This window comes from Salmo trutta, chromosome 31 (genome assembly GCF_901001165.1).
Source record: "Salmo trutta chromosome 31, fSalTru1.1, whole genome shotgun sequence".
Classification (NCBI taxonomy): domain Eukaryota; kingdom Metazoa; phylum Chordata; class Actinopteri; order Salmoniformes; family Salmonidae; genus Salmo; species Salmo trutta.
In genome coordinates, this window is record NC_042987.1 from 14,375,589 (window position 1) to 14,400,815 (window position 25,227).

A 25,227-nucleotide genomic window follows, 5' to 3' on the forward strand; every position below is an offset into this window, starting at 1 on the left:
CTGCATGTGTGTGTCTGTTTGGAAAAAGTGTAATGAAGTAATCAGGTACATTAGTTGTTACAGAATGTCATCTATAGTGTTTGGGTAGTTGTTTGTCTCAATAGGGCCCTAGTAATCAAAAGTAATGAACCTATTATGTGCAGGTCCTCTGAGGGCCCGGCGTGGCATTAAGAGTGTGGCACATAAAAGGTTTATTAAAGGAAATTAAGGTTCATCACTGCCACACCTGCTCCCCTATTATAAATGTATGACAGGTCAGTGCCTTCAATCACAACAGCAAACCAGAGAGAGGAGTCATGTTTCCCATTACCAGGAAAAGTAACAGCGGATCCTGTGACTCACAGATTTCACTGGCCTGTGACCACTATACACCGCCATCAGCCAGGAATAATTACGTTTAATAGGTTTTATTTGGGATCCACACGTATGGTGGCGAGGGAGAGTGGATGGAATTTAACAACTATTTTGGTCTAAACACACTACTGTCTGTCTGTACGCTACCACCTGCACTTTAATGTCATTATTTTGCATTATTACATTTTTCCCACCTCAAAGTTTTTTTTGTTTTGTTTTAACTTCACCTTAGCTTGGCATTTTGCTTTTACATGCTACATGTGTTTTCGTGACTCTACACCGATTAAATGCCACAGATAATTTGCACGTAACTACATCAATGTTTCGGGGGGAATATAGGCTATTGTTGATAGGAACGGTCGAAATCATTTCAAATAAACTTCAACCACTGACGTCAAGGGCTCTCCAACGTTAAATGGATCCACCGTCTGCTGATAAAATGTTAACATCATTTTTTCACTCCCCAGTTGTCAATATTTACAGAATCTGTACTTCGATAGAAATGAGGGTTACATGCATAATGATACATAGTGTGTTCGTTATTTACAGATGGATTCAGAAGGAGAGGATAACACACTTCGAACATGCAACGGGGGCAAAGGTGAGTAGCTTCAACAACTCTTACCATGTTCAGGCAAGCACATCAATAGCAGTAACCGAGCGCTTCAGCTATTCATACATATTCCCCTTATATAGCTCTGGGGTCTAGGGGGATATCAGTTCAACAATCCAACTTTACAACTGTCAATTTTAACGAATGATCTTACCAATTTGAAGAGCACTGCATTGCCATTACATTACTCAGATGGAGAATTACTTCATCAAATTGGAACAGTGGCTCAAATTAGTTAAGGAGTGCATATATATATATATATATAGTGTGATTGAAAACCTCTAGACAGGCGATGCCATTATGCTAGTTTTCAAAGCCTCTGAAGTCTGGTTGGTGGCACCAGAGCCATTACTACATCTGGAAAATGTATTATGGAGTTGTGCTTCATGGGAATACAGTGGACCTCTGAATGAGATTTGCCTCTGTGCTGCGTGGCCCTCTGGGAAAATCGATTTGCCTTTTCAGATCATGTTGTCAAAGCTGTCAGGAGGATGATCTACAGTGGATTGGGGGAGTGGATTTGTTATCAATATAAAGGGAATCTTTGCGATAATTTTGTTCATATTAGAAAGCTTTTAAAAAAAAAAAAATAGTAAAACATTTAAATATAGCAACACGTTTTTTGACAAGTAACACTAACTCTTTTTTTTATAGATAATCTGCTAGAGTACGCTCCAAAATTCATGCTAGGCGAACACCCCACTACCATGAGTGTACAGTAGTAGGCCACAGTGTTCCTTCCCGACTGGTTATCCAAAAGGTGGAGCTACTAGATCAGTAGCCTTGATCAAGATTTTGTTTCCCAAGTAGACAGATGCAGAGCCTGAGTCACTCCACCAAGGAAATGTGAACATGACTATTTACCTGACATACCTCTGCTTCTGCTTCTGTTTCTAGTTCCAGTTGAATGCATCACCCAGGCTCCCGGGTAAGGGTTCATGACCTCTATTTGAAAATAAACTCTTACAGATATCCTCTAACTCACCCCGGGTTTCTATGTCCTTAAATACAGAGTGAAATAGGCATCCTTTGTTAGTAGATGTGGTATGCTGGCCATGCTCTTATCTTGATAATAATGGTTATAATTACATTTGTCCCCGTAGCTCTTCACTGCTTCTACATACATCATTTTTTAATGGTATTTTTGGGGGATTTGTTCATCATCTCAGCTAAATACAGTTTCTTCAACCTAATGTTGACCTTTTTTTCACTCTAGCTACAAATGACACTTGTACTTTCTGAGTCCCACAAAAATACAATCGGTGAATAAACTGACAATGTTACATTTTAGGTTCACTTTCAGTTCAAAGTTTCCAGATGAACCCCGGTAACGGCTATGGCACTTTGTTGACCCCGTTGCTCTTTTTATTCATCCATCCCCCCACAATAGCACATATGGGTCTATGGCTGCTAGGAAAAGACTCGCCCAGGAAGGGGTGCAGGGCGCCCCCGTCAACAAGAGAAAGTCTCTCCTGATGAGGCCCCGCCACTACAGCCCCAGCGAGGCGTGCTGTGAGGAGGAGAACGAGGACCTGGCACCGTCACAGGACAAAGAAGAGCTGAGGAACATTGACACTCCAGCAGGTAGACAGATGTCCTGTTGTTTTGTCTGTTTTGATGAACAATTGACGCTGAATTTTAAAATCCCATCTGTTGCATTCATATTTCCGTCCCTCTCAATTGCCTTTTAGGGCCCGGCATCAGCCAGACCCCATAGTCATTATGTACTGGAAGTGAAAGACGACACTGCTGGGTCTACATAAGTTGTGTCTGTCTCACATCCTCAGATTGAAGTTCATCTGTCATGATTTTTTTTTTGGCATGGCTTTTCGCCCACTTTTTTGATGAGGCCAGATTTCGGACTTCTCATTTTCTTTTTTTTCTGATGTGTTTGGTTTTTCGGGAAAAGCCATTCAAAAATAGGTTGAAAACACTGAGAATTGAAACATTATGATCGTGTTTGCTTGAAGACCCTTCTGTTTTGAATCACATCTGTTGCTGTTAAAGAAGTTAGTTGAGTTGAGTGTAGAATATACACTTCATTGATTGATTATTAACACAAGCTGATGTTGAGTCTTAAAAATAACCATCTCCCCTTCTGAGGAGGACATTGGCATTGCCTAAACATGTTCTTATAAAACCAATGTCGCTGATGCAATAGAATAGAATACACTGGTGCTCATTTGTCAGGAGATACTAAGCCCAAGCTACGTACTCAACGACTTAAGGAAATATTTGTGTTTATTTCATTTAAAAACATTGTCCCCCTCCAAAAGCAAAACATTTCTATTTCCTAATGAATTGAATTTTGAGCATTTTGGCCACAATATCCATGGTTTACACATGCATTCTCACCCACTATAATCTGCACTTATTTGGTATATTTTTAACGATGTAACTAAGCAACAAACGTAATTGTCCCCTTCGAAAGCTTTTGTTAGGCCCTCTAACACAGTCCAAATATACATAATTAGGCATAATGTCTACAGCTCATTATAGTACACATGTGGGTAGTTAAATGGACCAAGAGAGTAGCTCAATGAATTGTGCAGATTCATTGGAAATGGAATTTATTTGTTTCTGGGGTTCATATAACATTACAATTATCGTAACCCTTTTTGCACTAGCTTTGCCATCCGTTTTTTCCCCCTCTGATAACTTTCTTTGTTCATATACCTCCCTCTCATGGTCTGTTTGCATTTCAAGCAGAGCTTTTATGTGTCTGCATTCAGTCACCACTACTTTCCGACTGCATTATAACATTTTAATCAAGAAAAGTATATATGTTTTTTTAAAATCAAAATAGGGCCCTTGCCAACAGCAAGCCCTATAAAATACAGTGAACATGTATCAAAAGTCAGGCAACACAAACAAATGACTGCACATTGGGTGGTTAACATTGATCTACATACATTTGTAAATATAATTTTGTCACAATCTGGTCCGGGGCTATTTTATGTGAAAAGATTGTGACAGTTCAAGTGGATAGAACAAGCAATAAGAATGTAACAGCGGGATACTGTTCATATCTGCAGTTCATAACAAAAAGAGGGAAAAATAAGCCTCTCATTTGGTCGAGCCGCATTGCGTTCAACTCCAGCCAAGCTCCAACCCTGCTGCAGAGCGCCGGTAATGGCTATTCTGGAGTACAAACTGTTCACCTGTTCCAATACACAAACCACAGGAGGGATCCAAGTGCAGTCTCTTTTCCACTGCACTTCTCTCACTGTGTGTCATCCATCTGGACAAAAATAAGTACTTTTTTTGTCTGCTCTGCTAATTGTAGCTAAGCATAACTGACTTTTACTCTTTGGCCAGGCTGCTATTTGTATGCCTCTGTTTCGAAAGAAATGTCTCTAACAACAAAGAGATTATTAGCCACGTTTTGCGTTGCAAAATCCAGCTTGATATTTTGTGGGGTTGCGTCTAAAAAGGAGTTTCATCAAGTCAATTTCATTCAACTTCTTGCTCTGCTGCTGGTATGTTTTGACCTGTCCTGTATTATATTCAATACATTTACCTACATTTGCACAACCTAAAATCATATGCTTCAAAACAAAAGCCAGTTTCTTTTTTTGCCAAAGGTCCGTTTCCAGATAACACTTCCTGCATTTAGCAGCTTTTCTTTTTTTGTGGGATTATGTTTTGTACTGTGGCCTGACTATAATGACGAGTTGTATCTGTTTGATCATGTCTATATCATCCTCAGCGGAATCCACTTACAAGCCTACGTAGCCTATATGCATCCTAAATTATTCCCAAATCTATCATCAACCAATTGGATCCCTCTCATTCCATTCTCTGTGGGCTACTTGTAGTTTGGTCCATGACGTCTAGCCACTTAAGAGGATAGATCTACTCAGTACAGTACAGCCTACTTATGATTTATGAAGTAAAAACCCTTATGGCCTTACCAAAGAGCTTTAGCACAGAATATAAGTTTAAATGATTTGGAGGATCAAAAGAGATTTCATCGAATCAATCCAGATGATAGCTTGCCATTGTTAATCATTGACCATGAGTTAATATTAATATAATCAGGGGTGTTACTAAAATAAAGTGTCATTTAAAATGCATTTTGGGGAACTAAGAGGCCTAGCTTTCCTGTCAGTTCCACTTAAACTGACTAAGCTGGAAACCAGAAAATGAATTGTCAAATATTTGACCATTACTCACAGTCCTGGGATACATTAAACATTTTGATATGTCAATAAAAATGTCCACTGGTAAACAATTTAAAAGCTTTCTTTTAAAACTGTTTAGTAAAGAATCAATATAAAAATAAATTACTAGGTGCACTCCACATAATGACATATTGAAAAAAATGTAATTAAAGAATGGAAAAGAAGAGGAAAACAATGGAATATTTATTTTATATTTTTCACTGACATTTTCGCCACTTTCTTGGTTCTTATGCTTACATATAAATATGGTTTCTTAAATGAGTTGTATACGAACGACTACACGTTAATATCTAAAAATCATAAAGCCCTGCTTAGCTTACACCTAATAACTACTTAAAACTGATGTTCAGTGTCACAAGCGATGTAGGCTAAATCTCTGTCATAATCTGGTCCGTCTTAATCCATATCAAGTTGTTGTATTCTGATTGGAGATTTTAAAGAAGACGAAGACAATCTTTTTCTTTATCTCTAGGTTTCATGTTCAACTAGCCAAAATAAGTGTCTCATGTATTATCTCTGACGTACTTGAGGAATTGCAGCATAATCTTGCAGTTGCTGTCCTGTCCATACTATTATTATTTTCATTACATATTTGATTTGTCAATCCTCTTAACAGTCATTTAATACTACAAGACATGAAAACGGTCATGAAGTGTGCGTTGAATGTCTCTGCTAAACATTCTAACTAAGCTCAAATGGGGACATACAAATTGTTACTCTCTCTGCCCAGACAAATGTTCTCGGAAAAGCATGGCCTTAACATGAACAATTGATTCAAAACTGACAGCATCGTTTTTTACTCTCTTTGCTCCTACTTTGTTTCTTAGATGGTTGCCAAGATACGCTTAATGAAGTGCCCAACATAAATGGCTGCCAGGACTCAATAACAAAACCCCATGATTCCTTTGGATGGTCTGAAGTGGTGACTGATGACTCTCTCCGTGAGGAGGTTGCCGCCTCGGAAACTCTGGAAGATGAAGAGGTGGAGGAACGAAACCAAGAAGAAGAGGAAGAAGAAGACCAAAGTCAGGACAGGATGAGTATGACTTGCAGTTCCTCGCCACGTAAAAGCCCATACGGGGACAGCCGGAAAGCCGAGTGGGAGCCTCTGTCCCTGTCTCATTCTGCCAGGGTGAACGGCTCCATCAGCAGCCCCTCCAAAGACACCACCAGAGAAGGACACCCATTGGGCAGGAACGGCCACCAACACATGAGAGACGACAATCCTGACTCGGACCTGAGGGGGTACAACATGGGCAGAGTAGGCCCCTTCCAGACAGGGGCCCTGCGGCTCTACCGACCAACCCCCAGTGAGGAGGACAGTGAGGGGGAGCCAGAGGTGGAGAGGTCTCCCCAGCTGGAGGCCTGGGCGCTGGGCCTGCAAGAGATGGAGAGACCGCTGGGCCTGGAGATGGACAGAGACAGAGGAGACAGAGACAGGGACAGAGGGAGGGTGAACCTGAGCCTCCTGGAGCAGGCCATGGTCCTGCAGTCAGAGCAGAGGCATGTCATCCACAACGCCTACAGGGAGATGGACAGGTTCCTACTGGAGCAGATGACCAATGAGAGGAGGCACCAAAGGCTACTGGATGTGAACTCCAGGGTGAGCTATCATGGATGCAAAGGTATGGATAATAGATTTGAATATGTCTTATTTCTTTGTCAATTCAAGATTTTTGCTATTTTATCAGGTTTACGTTTTTTTCACAACAGGCTTTATCAACGTGATGACAGAGAGGACCCTTTTCTTTAAGCCCTTTCTCTGTTTTTGTTTGGGTACTATTTCAGAAACTTGAGCACAATAGAACTACATACAGTGAATATTGCGCTTATTGTAATGAAGAGTAGTGGGCATAAAAGAAGTACGCAGCAGACATGATTATGCATGTTTATCTAGTACGTTTCAGACCTCTTGTGATTTTAATAATGAGGCTCTTCGAAACATAAAAATAATAAAAGAACCATATTCCGAGGGGGAAATCGGAGGGAGGAGCAGGGTAAAAATCCTCTTAAGTACTAAAAACATTTTGGCAACAAATGAAGTAATAAATAAACAGACTAAAATAAAAAAAATAAAAAATCTTCTGATGGAATTGCTACTACTCAGAAAATTGGATTTTGATAGGAATCATCTGGATATTTAACCATGACCATAACTCTTAAATCCACCCAAAGTACCCCTCATGTTTTCCACTGATTCTTCAAATGACTGAAGCCTAATGTGTAATCCCAGATGTAATCTTTCGATGGATGGGCATTAAGAAATGAATGCCCTGTGTTGAACTGGAAGCCTTAACTAAAATGACAGATTAAAAGAAGCATTTTGCAAAAAGTGTCTAGCTCTTTGCATGATACTGTCCTGCAATCTGTAAGTTTCTATGTAGCTACTGTATATCTATAGCCCTGTAGCTTCAGTATTTAAGTGTGTTTCCACTTAGCAATTCCCAGAATCTCACTTAAAATACATTTTCGAGGAACATTCATGCAAGAAAACCTCTACAAGTTTAATCAAATTAAATTAGGTTCATTAGCTAAGACAATATTTCCAAAATACTTTTTAATGAACCTTTGTTTGTGTGGTAAGGAAGGTTATAAAGCATGTTAAGAATGATACTGCAACATTCTTAAAGGTGACGTTATGTATGCCTATGTACAGTATATGTGAATGTCAATGCTGATTGTCTCCTCCCAGACTCTCCACGGCCAGACAAGAAGGATATTAGGTGTCCCACCCCTGGGTGTGACGGAACTGGCCACGTCACTGGTTTGTACCCCCACCACCGGAGTCTGTCTGGCTGTCCCCACAAAGTCAGAGTTCCCCCAGAGAGTAAGTTTTTGAATTTTACTGTTATTTAATCTAGGCAAGTCAGTTAAGAACAAATTCTTATTTTCAACAACAGCCTAGGAACAGTGGGTTAACTGCCTTGTTCAGGGGCAGAATGACAGATTTGTACCTTATCAGCTCAGGGATTTGAACTTGCAACCTTTCGGTTACTAGTCCAACACTCTAACCACTAGGCTACACTGCCACCCCCTGCCGTCATATAGACACCTGCTGTATACATCATACATACACAAGCATGTACACATAGAATAGAATAGAATGAGATGTTGTTATCAATCATGAAATAAGTTCTGATGTTCGAACGAAATCATGAAGTTATCAAATACAGATGTAGGATCTTAATTTGAGCCAATTTGCTACAGCAGGACAGTAATCCTGGAACAACAGGACATGTGAATTATTATGTGGATTATAATGAAGGCCATTTTTGTGGGGGTTGATGCATTTTTCGTAAGGGAAAATCAAGTCTGAAATTTGAAAGTGGAAATTACAGATGCATTTATAAACCTCAAATGCACTGCAAGTTTAACATTTCCTGCAACAAGGTGGTCAAATTAAGATCTGTAGTTGCAGAAACTCTTTGATTGAAGGGCATCTCTACATTTCCATTTATAGAATCATGCAAATAGAAAAATAATACTTGTTGTCACCTAGGAACTTGGAGTTTACTTATAATTTCTGAATATTGAAAAGGCTTTTTTATTGGCTGTGATTTAGTCATTTCAATGTAACATAATAAACATCCAACATTAAACACTGATGTTACAAAAGGAACATAAAAAGCAATTACATTTTGTTCAATATGAAAGCATGTGCTCTTAGACCAGAGGCAGTGTTTGCAAATCAAAGGGGTTACTAACTCTGTATTCAAAAATAAATAGACAAAACCAGCAAACTAATTGGAAAATATGTACAGAAAATAAAAGTTTCCAAGGATACCGAGTGGAACTCCAACAATGACAATGTTTTATGAAAAAAATATCAGCGCTTTCTTGTTATAGTCTTATTTCCACTAAGGTATTTACATTATGCAACCAACACACAGTGCACTGACAATGGGAACAGTGTTAGTTAGAGATGCTTGTGTCTTCAAAGGATCTGTGCACTATAACCATGGTTTCTTTCTGATGTCAGTACATAAGCAATGTGTTAATTGAATAAAATTATCAAGAAATGAACAAGCCGAATGTATGCCTATAGTTTTCAACTTGATTCTTTTCCTGTCTTCTCATGTCTGTTAATTATGTTAACTCTTGGCACTCCTATGACTCCTATGCCTACTCTAAATGATGTCACCGCTGATGCAGTATATTCACCACTGATGTACAGTACAGCTCTCCTGCTACTAACCCTACTGTTTCACCTACTGGCCCTCTCCTCTCCTGTCTGTCCCCAGTCCTGGCCATGCATGAAAACGTCCTCAAGTGTCCTACTCCCGGGTGCACAGGAAGAGGCCATGTAAACAGCAATCGTAGCACCCACCGGAGGTACAGCCTGCAGGACTAACCTATTAAAAATGACAAACTGTACATAGACAGGTTCAATGTCAGACTAATGGGTTTGATTTCCTCCTATTCCTCCTCCTCCAGTCTCTCAGGCTGCCCCATTGCTGCTGCAGTGAAAGTCTCCAAACCTCAAGAGGAGAGCCCCAAATGCAGACAAGCACCAGAACGATTGTCCAGGTAAAATCACATGGACTGAGAATGTATGTTATAACACATGTTAAAGCTGTAATATTGCAGTATTGTCACTCAGACTGTTGACGATTATTGAAGCGCATGTGGACATACATTATGATGACAGTAAACCGATGAGACATTGAAAACTATACTATAAAACATTTATTCTGAGAGCATAGTCCCTTTGATATAAAACAGTGTTTGTGCTCGTTGACTATCAATATCATATCAAAGCAGGAGCTATGCTGATTAACATTTACAGTATCGTGTCCAGTTTATCCAGTCAGTGTATTGTAAAAGGAATGACAATATATAGCCTAGCAAAGCATCACAGATATGGTTTCTCAGTATCATTTGTTCTTAAGCAATGGGCTAAGGTCCCATGAGATTCTCCCTATTAGAGACGCAGAGCATAAGAACCCTTTGTTCCCTGAAGAGAAATGACAGGCAGACTGCCTACTCATACAAAATGAATTAGTTGGGCAACATGCCTGTGTGATAACGTACAATACAGATCAGATCCCCACAATCCAGGAAGAAGACGTTGATATCACTATATGATTCAAACGACACCATGTCCATTCCTTCACAACCACCTCGTATTGATATTATTCAATGTTCTATTACTTCCACAATCACCACCACCTCTTCCACGGCATGTTGTGCATAATGTGCATGTACAGTGGCAAGAAAAAGTATGTGAACCCTTTGGAATGATCTGCATTTCTGCATAAATTGGTTATAAAATAAGATCGGATCTTCATCTAACTCACAACAACAGACACGCACAGTCTGCTTAAACTAATAACACACAAATTATTGCATTTTCTTGTCTATATTGAATACATCATTTAAACATTCACAGTGTAGGTTGGGGAAAGTATGTGAAACCCTAGGCTAATGACTTCTCCAAAAGCTAATTGGAGTCAGGAGTCAGCTAACCTGGAGTACAATCATTGAGACGAGATTGGAGATGTTGGTTAGAGCTGCCCTGCCTTATAAAAAACACTCAACAACATTTGAGTTTGCTATTCACAAGAAGCATTGCCTGATGTGAACCATGCCTCGAACAACAGAGATCTCAGAAGACCCACGTTTAAGAATTGTGGGCTTGCATAAAGCTGGAAAGGGTTAAAAAAAGTATCTCTAAAAGCCTCGATGTTCATCAGTCCACAGTAAGACAAATTGTCTATAAATGGAGAAAGTTCAGCACTGTTGCTACACTCCCTAGGAGTGACCGTCCTGCAAAGATGACTGCAAGAGCACAGTGCAGAATGCTCAATGAGGTTAAGAAGAATCCTAGAGTGTCACCTAAAGATTTACAGAAATCTCTGGAACATGCTAACATCTCTGTTGACGGGTCAACGATACGCAAAACACTAAACAAGAATGGTGTTCATGGGAGGACACCACGGAAGAAGCCACTGCTGTCCAAAAAAAACATTGCTGCACGTCTGAAGTTCGCAAAAGAGCATCTGGATGTTCCACAGCGCTACTGGCAAAATATTCTGTGGACAGATTTAACTAAAGTTGGGTTGTTTGGAAGGAACACACAACACTATGTGTGGAGAAAAAAAAGGCACAGCACACCATCAAAACCTCATCCCAACTGTAAAGTATGGTGAAGGGAGCATCATGGTTTGGAGCTGCTTTGCTGCCTCAGGGCCTGGACAGCTCGCTATCATCGACAAAAATGAATTCCCACGTTTATCAAGACATTTTGCAGGAGAATGTAAGGCTATCTGTCCGCCAATTGAAGCTCAACAGAACTTGGTGATGCAACAGGACAATGACCCAAAAGACAGAAGTAAATCAACAACAGAATGGCTTCAACAGAAGAAAATACTCCTTCTGGTGTGGCCCAGTCAGTCCTGACCTCAACCCGATTGAGATGCTGTGGTATGACCTCAAGAGAGAGGTTCACACCAGACATCCCAAGAATATTGCTGAACTGAAAGAGTTTTGTAAAGAGGAATGATCCAAAATTCCTCCTGACCATTGCGCAGGTCTGATCCGCAACTACAGAAAACGTTTGGTTGAGGTTATTGCTGCCAAAGATGGGTCAACCAGTTATTAAATCCAAGGGTTCACATGTTTTTTTCCAACCTGCACAGTGAATGTTGAAACGGTGTGTTCAATAAAGACATGAAAATGTATAATTGTTTGTGTGATTGTCTATTGTTGTGACTTAGATGAAGATCAGATTACATTTTATGACCAATTTATGCAGAAGTCCAGGGAATTCCAAAGGGTTCACAGACTTTTTCTTGCCACTATATGTGTCAATTTCCTAGTTCCTTACATGCACTTTATTTGACACATACAGTAGCCACTCTCCTCATCAAATCCAACAACAACACCTCGTCTTCTTGGATTCTTCTCCAACCAGACCTCTCGGCCCCCTCATGAAGAAGTTGGAGTTCAACCAGTACAGCTACAGGTTCGCCCATCACCATCCTGTCACCGCCGCCTTGCAAGCCAACCTCACCAAGGACATGGACAAGTACAGCAAGATCCGCTTTGATTACGCCAGCTTTGATGCACAGGTCTTCGGCAAACAACCTCTGATGGCACCCAACCAGGACCAAAAAATCTCTCCTTCACACTTCCCTGACTGTGAGTTTCGCACATTTTATTTGATTCCGGGGGGGGGGGGGGGGGCATGTGTCAAGCCACATTAAATGTGCTTGTGATTTAATGTGCAAGTGTCGCTCATCTTCTGCCACAAATGTGCAGCCCATAAATGGTCAGACAACATCCAAACTATGAGTATGCAACACACTCACAAGGTTCCTGTAAACAAGACAATCATGCTTGTTTAGTATTGCTTACATTTACAGTTTAGTCATTTAGCAGACGCTCTTATCCAGAGCGACTTACAGTTAGTGCATTCATCTTAAGGTAGCTAGGTGGGACAACCATGTATCTTAGTCGTAGTAAGTACATTTTTTCACAAAGTAGCTATCAGCAAAGTCAGTGCTAGTAGGATTTTTTTTGAAATAAAAAAATAGTTTTTAACAGATCTGTCAGATCCTGAGAGAATTGTCATTTTATCAAGAAATACATGTTTTATCAACACAGACTTTATTTATTCAAGCACAGACTGATTCCATTGCAACCACACAGTAACAGCAAATGTATAGCTGGTTGCACGATGCACCATAATATAGTGAGTATAATCAGTTGTTCCTGTATCTATCTCTGTGTAACTTGCTGAATGTGTGTTCTGTTATCTAGCAGCTCTACAGTACACTGGCTTCCTGGGTGCCCCTGGCAACCTCCTGCCCACGCCTGACCCCGGACGGCACAGCCCACCCACCCATTACAAACCGGGATGTGAGGGGCTCCAAGACACCGCAGCCACCACCGCCATCCTCAACCTCTCAACCCGCTACCGAAGCAACATGGAGGCCATCTCCATCTCCGGCCGGCCCCTGGCATCCTCCACAAAGGTAATCAAATTAGACCACTTGGAAAGGTATTTAATGGGGTCATTTTAAAGCAACTCTGATTTGTGTATAAAAAGGGAGAAACATCAAAAGGACTGTTTTTGGCAAAGAGATCGTGTCTCTGGTGGCAGGGAAACAAGAGGTTCCCTTCCATAAAGCTTTAATGTACACAAAAGAAAATTTATATAATCACATCAAAAGAAAAAAAATACTATCAGCCTTATTTCTCAATTACAATTAGACTCTGTAGTTTCTACTTTTATGGTAATAGTCACAATTAATCAAAGATAACCGAAGAAATCTGTCATTAATTTTGATGTTTTTTGCCGATGAGATCTTAGTCGCTCAATTTTACCTCTAAATAAGATGTTTGGTGCAGTATTTCTAAATAAAAAAATGTGCATGAAAATGAGTCGTCTCTCGTTGAATGATAACAAAGACTTCACTGAAGAATCCCTACTGTTGACCAATCACTGACGAAGGGGCGTAGACTTCGGTTACTGACTTCGGCTTGCCTCAAGAAACAATTTTGTGCGCCTGAACAACCAACAAAAACCTTACTGTCACAAAATGACGTCATAATATATGCACAAACTCTTCCTAACTGTTACAAACACCCTTATTTCTCAATTACAATTAGACTCTGTAGTTTAAGTAAAACATGTGGTCATGCATATGATTTCTACTTTTATGGTAAAAATGTATAACCGTATGAAAGTGTATCTTGCATGCTGCAGATGGCGGAATATATTTTTGCTTAGTAATATATTATCCAGGATAAGCTGTGTCTCTATCAGATGGCCTATAAAACTAGTTCAGTGGATTAAACCAATCAGCTGAAGGACTCATTAGCTGAAATCTTTTATTCACACAAAACCAAAATCTCAGTGATTTATTAAATGTGCACCAGTTTAGTTTAAAACTTGACCCATTTGTGCAGGTCCTGTATAATCTCTAGAGGGGGAAAAAACAGCAACTGCCCTGTCCACTACGTGGAAAACCATAATACTCTCAACTGAACTGAAACTTGGCCTTCCTATGCATTAAGTTTGAGCATAACAGCTAATGTCTCAAAACCCAAACAAGGCCTCTCTACATTATGTAATTTATGACAGAATATTGATAGATAAATGATTCAAGGTTTCCAACACCTACACAGTACAGAACCCAGCTTGGTGAGCTGAGAATGTGGTCCTGTACCAGGTGCCAACCCACTGAATGAATAAAACAGTGTTAGCAACTTAATCATTTGTGCTCTTCTGCATTGGACTTATGTAGCATACAGTACACTGTATGGGCCCATGCAACTCATATGTTTGTTGTATCTCTGTAGGCTACCAGTGATGCAAATGCAACAAAAATGCATCACAACTCAATGTGAAAAGTTCATGCAATTGAGATTAGCTACAGACATGTCACCATCACAGACGTAATTAAAATGGACAGCCACACACGCATGCAATGTCCATGAAAATTATCCCCTTTAATTAATTTGAAAGGCTCTCTTTTGTTACAAAAATAATGGGGGATAGCTTTAATGGGACATATGCGTTGAATAATTGGTTTCATTTATAGGCCGTATTTCGGCATTTAATGAGGTAAAACTTTTAATACTATAAAACCTATAAAGCTGAAGCACACAGCCCAGCATTTCACATAACACAGAATGAGTAACACATCTGTCAGTGAGAAAACGTATGCTGCATTAAGCTTTTTAATTTTTGTTTTAATGGTGATGACCTAAAACCAGCACCCCCCCAGCTGCCATCTTGGTTTTGTGTCCTAGAAAACAGATAGATTACACAGCTGCCACAAAAACACTACACACCAAGCAACGATTATTATTTTGTTCAACAGAATTAATGCTGGCTTAACACCACACTTTACCCCGGTGTTAGATAATCACTCTGCGTCTTATTTTCATGTAAATGTGTATTTGAGGTGCAATTCAAGTTATTTCTCACAGGAATTATAGTTGTCATTTTCAGAGTGGCGCACACTTAAAGCATTGTAGTTGGTGCTAAGGCATGTCATGGAAATATATGAATTTCAATCTTCATAACTTCATAACCCACATATTTTTATTTCCCATGAAACTGGCATACCTGTATGTTTTTTATTAAAGACAGTTGACTATTTCAAAAAAGTTAATTACCTTCGGACTATTACAGAGTCTGACTTGTGAACTTCTTCTCATTTAGGACATGCCCATAGAAGTGGATGAGAACGGCACTCTGGACCTGAGTATGAAGAAAAGTCGGGAGGTGAATGCCCCACCCAAGGTGCCTTTGGGAGACGTTGCCCTGTCCCCTCCTGAGTCCACTCTCAAGCAGGCCGGCAGTGTGCACATCAGCCCTGCCTTCTACCATTCCCTGTGTGAGAGAGACGCCTGGGATACACCTCTCAACTTCAGCAAAGCACAACAAATGATGCACGACAGAGAGGTAAAAACTCTTGTTAAAGAGAGTGTTCCTCACAGCTGGTATTCCTGGTTGTTGTTGATTTAAAAGGCCATGACATTTGTACTGTTATTAACTCACCAACGACAACATCTGGCGCTGAACACAGAGTCTTTGAGGAAGTAAATCCAAATGTTTTACATCACAAGTATATACGTCATAAATACTGTCCGTGTGGATTAAATGTGACTTTAAATGGATGTATGGTTTACTGTAAGTATCCTTAAGCGTAATACCTCAGCCTTACCGCCTAACCCCTAGGCTTGTGTTTTAAGAGTAATAAGTGGGACGTTTTCATTGATAATGTTCAAAACTCAAGACTGAGACAGGAAGTCAGGATGTTAAGCAGATTTTTAAAGACACTTTATTATTAAGACTGCATCCGAAATGGCACCCTATTTCTCATGTAGTACGCTACTTTTGACTAGGGTCCATGGCTCTGGTCAAAAGTATTGCACGATATAGTGAAAAGGGTCCATTTGAAACGTACATATGTCTCTCAGCAGGAGGATTTTGACGAAGCTTCTCTGGAGAACCAGAGCTACTCCGGAGACGCAAGCATGTTAAGCCCCAAGACCAAGATGCTCTTAAGAGATGCTAAGAAAGAGCTGATGAGGTATATCATGTTAAACATGTCGGGTCTGCTCATTCTGGGGGTCCAATGAGGGGAGAAATTGACATATTGAGGCTTCTTTGCTCAGTCATCTGTGTATAATGTGCATTTCCCTCTAAAAAGGTCAGCTGACAGATGGTCAGTATTAATAACAAAAGTGTAATTCCCGACCAGACCTTTTAAATGGGGCAGTATATTATAAGTGGGGTGACTGAATACACGCTCAGTGAAATGCACTGGACATGATCTATCCTATTATTAGCTCTTATATTGTTACCTATTATATATTACATATCGTTGTGACTGGTATGTCTGCAGGTTCATGTGGAGAGGAAATGTATCTTGTTAAAAGTGAGTTTTTACATGTCCGTATGTCCTCAGTTTACCACTCTTGACTTTGTAGTTAGACTCTGTATGTTCTCTTGAGTTTGGCTCTGGGGATTTGATTCACTTTATGGTTAGATACGATTGAGTAGTTTACAGAAAACAATTAGATCTTCCAAGTGAGCACCTTTCAATGAACAACTTTCTGCCACTCCAAATAAACACCTTCAGAGACATTGTTGTAGTGAATGTGTTCGGGAGTAAAATATGTTCTACTAAATTTCCTGCTGTACTAACACTTCACACTTCCAATTCCACTAATAACAATTCAACGTCGTGTTAAAAAGGTTAATACACTGTATTGAAAGTCCATGTATTGTAGAATATGGTCTAACTAAGTGTTGTGTTCTCTGCAGCTGTCCTACCCCCGGCTGTGACGGTAGTGGCCATGTAACAGGAAATTATGCGTCACATCGAAGGTAATTACACACTCGTTAACACCAGCTAGTAAATACTGTAAGGCCTGGTTCAGAGGAACTATGTGGATTGTTTCATGTTGATCAGCATTATATGCTGCTGAAAATGAAACTATTTATTTTGTTGCAACCTTATTGTTGCTGTGGAATTTAAGTAATTTAAAACTAACTTGTAATTGTATTGAAACGTTGGACAGAAAACAACTGTACAAACTTAAGATGACAATGCAAATGGTTATCATATGGTTTGGGAGAGGATGACCTCTCTGCCACATTGCACTGTACAGTATATCAATCACTGTCAGACTTCAATTGAATTGAACTATGATCAAAGGGTTCATTGTAATAACTCTCTGGTGTGGATTCTCTGTCTGTAGTGTATCTGGGTGTCCCCTGGCTGACAAGACTCTCAAATCACTGATGGCAGCCAACTCTCAGGAACTAAAGTACGCGTTGTCCTTTCAGTCATCATCAACTGTTTCCAGCCAGTAGTTCACCTGTTTGTATCCACTCACTCAACTTTGTACTATTTTATTGGATTACATTATACATTCTACCTGGTCTCATGCTGTTTTAGTCATACAATACATTGACTATATTGAATTTGGACTTTTCTCCACTTTGTGTGACCAGGCTGTATACACTGAGTGTACAAAACATTAAGAACACCTTCCTAATATTGAGTTGCAGCCCCTTTTGCCCTCAGAACAGCCTCAATTCGTTGTGGCATGGACTCTACAAGGAGTCAAAAGCATTCCACAGGGATGTTGACTTCAATTCTTTCCACAGTTGTGTCACGTTGGCTGGATGTCCTTTGGGTGGTGGATCATTCTAGATACACATGGGACATTGTTTAGCATGAAAAAACCCAGCAGCGTTGCAGTTCTTGACACACTCGAACCGGTGCGCCTGGTACCAACTACCATACCCCGTTCAAAAGCACTTAAATCTTTTGTCTTGCCCATTCACCCTCTCAATGGATTAAAAATCCTTCTTTAACCTGTTTCCTCCCCTTCATCTACACTGATTGAAATGGATTTAACAGGTGACATCAATAAGGGATTATAGCTTTCACCTGTTCAGTCTATGTCATGTAAAGAGCCTGTGTTCCTAATGTTTTGTACACTCAGTGTACATAATGCAATGTACCGTATATCTCCTGACCTCATAAAGGCCCTTTGCCTTCCTTTTTTTTATGCATTTCAATATTATATAATTGTTCCAGAGTTTCACCTGTTTTGTCTGTCTCTCCACCTGCAGGTGCCCAACACTTGGATGTGATGGATCTGGACACGTGACCGGGAATTATGCTTCACACAGAAGGTAGTCTAGACTGGATGACATGAATGACTGAATTGATTCATAGAAATGTGTTTGAATCTTGTTGTTTATTTTTATGAATTTATTCATCTTTGACTTTTGGTAAACTGTTGCATATCCAAGAAGATACGATTCTGACGACACCTAACTGATTCTTGAAAACTGATTTTGTTGTTTAGAATGTTGTGTTCAATGACATGCTTTGTGAGAATCACTGATGGAAGAGTTTGCTTGATTTTAGCCCTAAATTAGTGTTCATTATTGTTAAACCGTATTGTCTCTAAACATTTGTAGTTTGTCAGGATGTCCACGTGCCAGAAAGGGAGGCTTGAAGCTTACACCAAACAAAGATGAAAAAGACGACCAAGAAATGAAGTAAGAGATTATTCTTATGATTGTTGTTTTCCATTTTTTTACTGGCATGACTACATGATTGCTGTCTCAATGAATGAAAATACTTGCATCCTGTTGTTAAGAGGTCATTATACCAGAAAAATGAAAAGGAAATTGTTTTTGTGCCCATCATTAGTAGATCATATTTCAAGGATTAACAACATGTGTATAATACATGTTTCAAACACTGTAATACTTTTGAGTTGTCTTATCACTCTCTTGTGAGTGTTTTCCTTATCATCGTGTATTGTTTATTACAGGTCCCCCATACTTCTGTACGGGTACAAAGCTTTGATTCACTGATGTAAAGCTGAATTATTCTAGATGCAGTTGTCTCTGGAAAAACTGATATTGGTCTTAAAAAAATAATGTCATTGATTGCTGCTGCTGCTTAAATCCAAAGTCAGATGTATGAGACCTTGTTGACTTCTACATCTGGACAGACACAGATTTCCCATTCTTTTTAATTACTAATGCAGGGCCAAGAGCTTAGGAATTAGACTGGAATAAATCGCATACACATTAAGAGAGGGCGGGGGAGCGACAGGTAGCCTAGCAGTAAGAGCGTTGGGCCAATAACCGAAAGGTTGCTAGTTCGAATCTACCTACATGTAGTGCATCTGTAATGTTACTAGATTATTGTAAATTGTAGGCCTTATGGCATGCTTCTATTGTCATGGTGCCTTACATCTACCTGTGGTGTGTGGATGGATGGAAGTAATGGGGTTGTTTTGTCCTCTAAGTGCTAGCAGTACTCTGAACAACGAAGTGCATCAACAAGCTTCGTTACAGTAGTACTCTGTTTGTAAGCTAGCTCTGCTTCCATTTGTACCATCTCAACCTGCCTTTCACCTTTACCAATAAGGGAAGAGTTCAGCAACCCTCAAAATTACATTCTTTCACATGACGGGATACATGACAATTATGTGTAATTCATGTCACTCCATTACTGACCTGTAGAAAACAGAGCTGGAAAAATGTAATTACCCTTATAACTCTTAATAATATTCAACAAGACTTGTGCTTATGTTTTTCGATTACAACCACCAATAACCTACCTAGCACTGTATATGTAGGCTATATCAAACTGTACGTGTTTATTATTCCAAAGTTTTTGTGGATTAGCAACTTGGTTGATACGATTACTTGAGCCTGTTGTCAGTTTTGTTGAATACATTTTTAATCAGCATTTGACTGGATTAATCAACGTAATGGTTTGACAACTCTTCCGGTCTAGTTAGTGAGGGATATTTATGAACTGTGCAAATGATTTGTTTGAGTATGTATGTATGTATTATGTGTGGTTTAACAGGTTAAGTAAAGTCGTCGCAACTCAGTTGACAGCATTTTGATCTACTTACATTTCCATTGTACCTAAACTGTAAACAGCGATAGATTTACATATCTCAGATCATACTGTATTTACTACATCTGTCATATCAAATGGCCTGAACTGCCAAACTATTCTGAGGGAAAAACAGCTTACTGGTGACAATAATCTTTCTCCTCTGCCTCATCAGAATGAGAATAGACGTCTCTCACAGCAGCACTCTGTACTTTGTCAACAGTCTGTGTGACAACATGAATCTCTCCACTAGCAGTATAAGGGGAGCACATCAGATAGTAACAGACTCCTGGGTGTATTCTGAACGTTGTAGATATATAATTAATAGACCTGACACAGTTCCATATTCTATCGGACAGATAATCATATCTGTTCTATGCGATGCATTTCTAGCTGAATGTTTTGTAACATAAAATCCTCCTGAACAGACCCCTTGTTCGTCTCCCTACTAGGTGTCCAGTGATAGGTTGTGATGGGCAGGGCCACACATCGGGGAAGTACACATCTCACCGCAGTGCAGGGAGCTGCCCCCTCACTGCCAAGAGGCAGAACGAGTCATCCATCAATGGCCTCCCCTTCCCCTGGAATAAGGCCTGCAAACAGGAACTGCCCCACTGTCCCTTGCCCGGCTGCAATGGCCTTGGACACGCCAATAACGTGTTTGTCACCCATAGAAGGTGAGGTTGCACCGCATCAATTTTGTCCCGGACGATTCCAGGGAAATGTTTATCATTTCTATTGATACTACTATCCTTGATCACTGACCCTTAATTAAAGGCGCACTCATTGAACAACTAAATAGCTTTGAGATTGACATTTGTGAGTTGGTAATATTTTTTTGTAATTTGAATTTTACTTCTAAATAGTTTGTCTGGATGCCCACTTAATGCTCAAAGTATCAAGAAGAAGATGTCAGGAGAGGAGATGGTGACCATTAAACTGAAAGCAAGCAGTGGTAAGTCTCGGCGGTGTATTGTACATACAGTATATGCTTTGGCAGGATAATATATTTTATGGAAATGTTCCTCTTAGTACCATCAAAGTATGTGTAGACCCCCTCCTAGTTGATCCACTGAAGCACAGTAGCAGGTTTAGTTTGAACTTCAGAAGAGTACTCTCCATTTTCCCAACAGGAGTCGACAACGACGATGACATGCAACACTTGGATCATGAAATCAAGGAACTGAATGAATCCAACCTGAAAATAGAAGCTGACATGATGCAACTGCAGACCCAGGTAAATATCCACATCTGTGATGATATGATGGTTTTCAAAGGACTCCGGCCTGATTCAGTTTGACAAGTTTTCCTCTTCCCTGAAAGCAGATTTCGTCAATGGAATGTAACCTGAAGACAATTGAGGAGGAGAACAAAATGATTGAACAGCACAACGACAGCCTTCTGAAGGAGTTAGCTCGCCTCAGCCAAGCTCTCATCAACAGTCTCACAGACATCCAACTGCCTCAAATGGTACAGTAGTCCTCATCCGAACCTCCCCACTTGCACGTGTAGCATTTTGGAACCATATTTCTATCTATAGTGCAGCATTTCCCAAACTCGGTCCTTGGGAGGGGTGCGCGTCTTGGTTTTTGCCCAAACACTACACTGTTTTGAATTAGCTGTGTAGTGTTAGGGAAAAACCCAAAACGTGCACCCCTTGGGGTCCAGAGGACCGAGTTTGGTAAACCCTGCTATAGTGGTATTAAATTCCTATTCTCACTATATGCTTCAGTTTGTGAACTAATATTAGAACATGTTTGTGTTCCAGGGGCCCATAAGTGAGCATAATTTCGAAGCCTATGTGAACACATTAACAGATATGTACAACAACTCGGAGCACGACTACTCTCCCGAGTGTAAGGCTCTCTTGGATAATATCAAACAGGCTATAAAGGGAATCCACGTTTAAGCTGTCAAGCCACCAAGAGGAGGTATCTTTGAGTTGGGATAATGGTATTGGATGACTGTGTTTTTCCTGGAGAGTGCAGTGCTGGCTTAGTTGCATGTATAAGACAAAGCTTTGGGAAATGTATCAACATTTCACAGTTGAATACATTGCACTGAGACAATTACCAGCTGAAAATAATTTTTCATGTTTTTTAACGCTTCTGTATTCACTTGACATGTTACTTCTGGTGAGATTTCTACCCCCCTTGCACTTAATTATTTTGTATGGTTTGCTTGATTTAAATCTGTATTTGTTATTTTTTGTCATTGTTATGTTATTGCTATTTATCATCTTTATTCATCAATGTATTTATTTAAACATTTTTTAAATTGTATTTCTATGATTGTAAAATGCTAAATATTTGAAATCCTTTGACTAATTGTATATTACATTGAAGCACATTCCAGTTTTAATCATAGCTCTCTTTCGCCGTCTAGTGGTGGTTTATTTATATGTCAGATCAGATTATAATAAAACAATTTGGATCTCCCATGAACTCTACTAGAATAATCCAGAATCAAATTTTTTTTAAATTGTTGCTTTCGATTTCTATTTAATATTCAACCCTGAATGTATGGTAAGACAAAATGAAGACTCAAAAATGCAATGCTACTGTACTGTACACTCATAATTCAACAATATGTTAAAAGTTGACTGCAATTGGGGAGTTGCGTTTGGCTCTTAGCAAAATGCAACATTGTTTTATTTCATTCAATTAACTGAATGTCAAATTCAACTTTGAGTGTGTTGCTAGAATAGAGCAACTGACAGCACTAAGAAAATTGATAAATCCACTTTGACAAGATATTGTCTTTCTTTTTCTTAAATTATATAGATATTAAACTGCCTTCTGTGCACACACTGTGTGTGCATATATGTGCCTACGTGTAAATGAATACATAAAATATACAGTTCTCTGTTTTGTGGTAGGACAGTATTATGTGGATGGTGTGTAATTTATTATACAGTACACTTATTTTCAAAGGAGAAAATGTTCTTAATGACTGTTTATATGCCATTTCAAATATTTAAGCATCGTCTCAGTAGCTGTAATCTCAAAGTCAGGTCTTGAAGTATCACAGGTTAAGAAGTGTTAGTGCTTTTTTTTTTTTACTTTTTACTTATTTTCAGCATGGAAAAAAAATGGCGAGGAAGGTGTTAGAAGAAATGAACCACCACCATACAAACATTTACTCTGAGTTCAACTATTATGACACCTTTTAAAATGTATGCTCATTATTACTTAATGATGGTCGGTGGCATTTCGGTTTCAGTAGTCACACCAATTTCAAAATATCCCCCAAAAGGCACTTGGTGGCGTAAATATCACTGACGGTTCTTTAGGGCCAGCATGTATTTTGAACCTGCCAATCATTTTGCAAACTGTCAATAATTTGGATTTTCAGTTCATCACTATTACCTGAAGCAAAAAGGGACAAACAAACAATGATATTGCTAGTTCTTAACTGTTTGTTTTCAATTGTTTATGTTTTATTTATTCTTAAATTGAGTTGTGAATCAGTTGCACTTTCACTTTTTTTCTGTTGTATTTCAGTTGAGTTCTATTGCCCTGGGGTTCCAGAGAAAGATGACGCTTTCTTTGTTTGTGAGCATTGCTCTTGATGTCACAGTACAATGTTATTATTTTGAAGTTTGCATGGGTTGATAGTCCTATCAAGTTACAATAAATTGAGTTTGACTAGGCCTACTACACATGTCCTGAGGAAGAATTCGAAGAAGTGCATATCTGCAAAACATAGCCAAATTAAGGACACTTGTTGAGAAAAATACTTTCTGTTATTCAAATACTCAACACATTGTAAAGAATTGTAATCTTGAGAAATGTAATCATTTAACATTTTGTTTAACTTAATAATTGTGTTAATTTATTTATAATTCGTAATATTTAATTCATATACCACACATTGTTTGCTCAGGAAGTTTTGTGAAGAATATTTATTTTTCCCTGTTAGTATTTGATGTTTTGTAATGTGAACTGGATTTTTGTGGAATGATATTAGTATGATGAAACTGTATTGTATTTTCTTTCCTTTTTCATTCAAATGTTATGCTTTTTCAGTTCAAGTAGTTTGTAAATCGAAAGTATTACTTTTGCTATTTCATAAGCAGATATGCGCTGTGTTGTACAGTTTGTGTATGGTAGAAATAAAACTTTTTAAATGGTTGTGTGTGATTCTCAGACGTAATGTAGTACAGTATGTTGGTGTTGCCATATTGGTGCATTGGATCACTTTCCTCCCCATACTGTCACTGTAGCTTCATGAAGTCAATACCTGAGGATGACAAGCCTGTGCCACCTGGTGGTGAGTTGCAATAAGACAAGACATCTCAGATGAGAAAGTAGGAAAATACAGGTATATAGGACTATTCTTTGTGCATTGCTGACAATTTGGTTGCTGATATGTATATTAATTGAAACCCATTCAATCAATTGACAATCCTCATAGAATTGTACAAGAGTATCAGTATGTTCATTCGAATGAAGCCAGAGACTAAATAGAGTGAGTGAGCAGGCCTTGCCAAGCAGCTGGGGGACTACAACAGTGATAGATTTCAAAGAGAGAGTACAAGAGCAGAAAGCACTACAAATCAACCCATTTGAACTTGTCACCTCATGATGAGGTTGCTTACTAGCTAAAACTACATGACATCCAGATACAGTTAGCAGATTAGCAGTTTTCATCTCAGCACACCTCATCAAAACTAAGTATAGGCCAGCTACACTCCCCTCCATGCGTATTCGGACAGTAAAACCTCAACAAATATTTGTCTCTATACTCCAGAATTTTGATTGATTTGAGATAAAAAATGTCATATTAGACAACAGTACACAATGTCAGCTTTTATTTCAGGGTATTTTCAAACATATCTGTTTTACCATTTGGAAATGAAAGCACTTTACAGTGCCTTCGGAAAGTATTCAGACCCCTTAACTTTTTTTTGTTATGTTTGTTACTTTAGAGCCTTAATTCTAAAATGTATTAAATGAGAAAAAAACTCCTCATCAATCTACACACAATACCCCATAATGACAAAGCGAAAACAGGTTTTTAGAAATGTTTGCAAATGTATTAAAAATTAAAAACAGAAATACCTTATTTACATAAGTATTCAGACCTTTTGCTTTGAGACTCGAAATTGAGCTCAGGTGCATCCTGTTTCCATTGATCATCCTTGAGATGATCATTATTATCACATCAGTAT

General features: G+C 39.1%; 1 protein-coding gene across 9 annotated transcripts in view; it reads left to right on the forward strand.

The window, feature by feature from the left end:
* st18 (ST18 C2H2C-type zinc finger transcription factor) overlaps positions 1-24,187 on the forward strand; it is a 41,406-nt gene extending 17,219 nt beyond the window's left edge. For 6 of the 9 annotated variants that reach the window (XM_029725361.1, XM_029725369.1, XM_029725366.1 and 3 more), the window contains 20 exons: positions 904-955; positions 1,865-1,895; positions 2,358-2,551; positions 5,979-6,776; positions 7,844-7,978; positions 9,393-9,483; positions 9,586-9,678; positions 12,002-12,291; positions 12,913-13,127; positions 15,326-15,568; positions 16,087-16,199; positions 16,937-16,999; positions 17,374-17,442; positions 18,257-18,319; positions 18,611-18,691; positions 20,507-20,731; positions 20,921-21,009; positions 21,188-21,291; positions 21,378-21,524; positions 21,823-24,187. In XM_029725361.1, coding sequence (XP_029581221.1) covers positions 904-955; positions 1,865-1,895; positions 2,358-2,551; positions 5,979-6,776; positions 7,844-7,978; positions 9,393-9,483; positions 9,586-9,678; positions 12,002-12,291; positions 12,913-13,127; positions 15,326-15,568; positions 16,087-16,199; positions 16,937-16,999; positions 17,374-17,442; positions 18,257-18,319; positions 18,611-18,691; positions 20,507-20,731; positions 20,921-21,009; positions 21,188-21,291; positions 21,378-21,524; positions 21,823-21,963 — 3,237 coding nt within the window. In that variant the 3' untranslated portion in view covers positions 21,964-24,187. The remainder of the gene's footprint in view (positions 1-903; positions 956-1,864; positions 1,896-2,357; positions 2,552-5,978; positions 6,777-7,843; positions 7,979-9,392; positions 9,484-9,585; positions 9,679-12,001; positions 12,292-12,912; positions 13,128-15,325; positions 15,569-16,086; positions 16,200-16,936; positions 17,000-17,373; positions 17,443-18,256; positions 18,320-18,610; positions 18,692-20,506; positions 20,732-20,920; positions 21,010-21,187; positions 21,292-21,377; positions 21,525-21,822) is intronic. The other 3 variants (XM_029725363.1, XM_029725364.1, XM_029725362.1) reach the window with 3 other exon arrangements.
* The last annotated feature ends 1,040 nt before the right edge of the window (positions 24,188-25,227 follow it).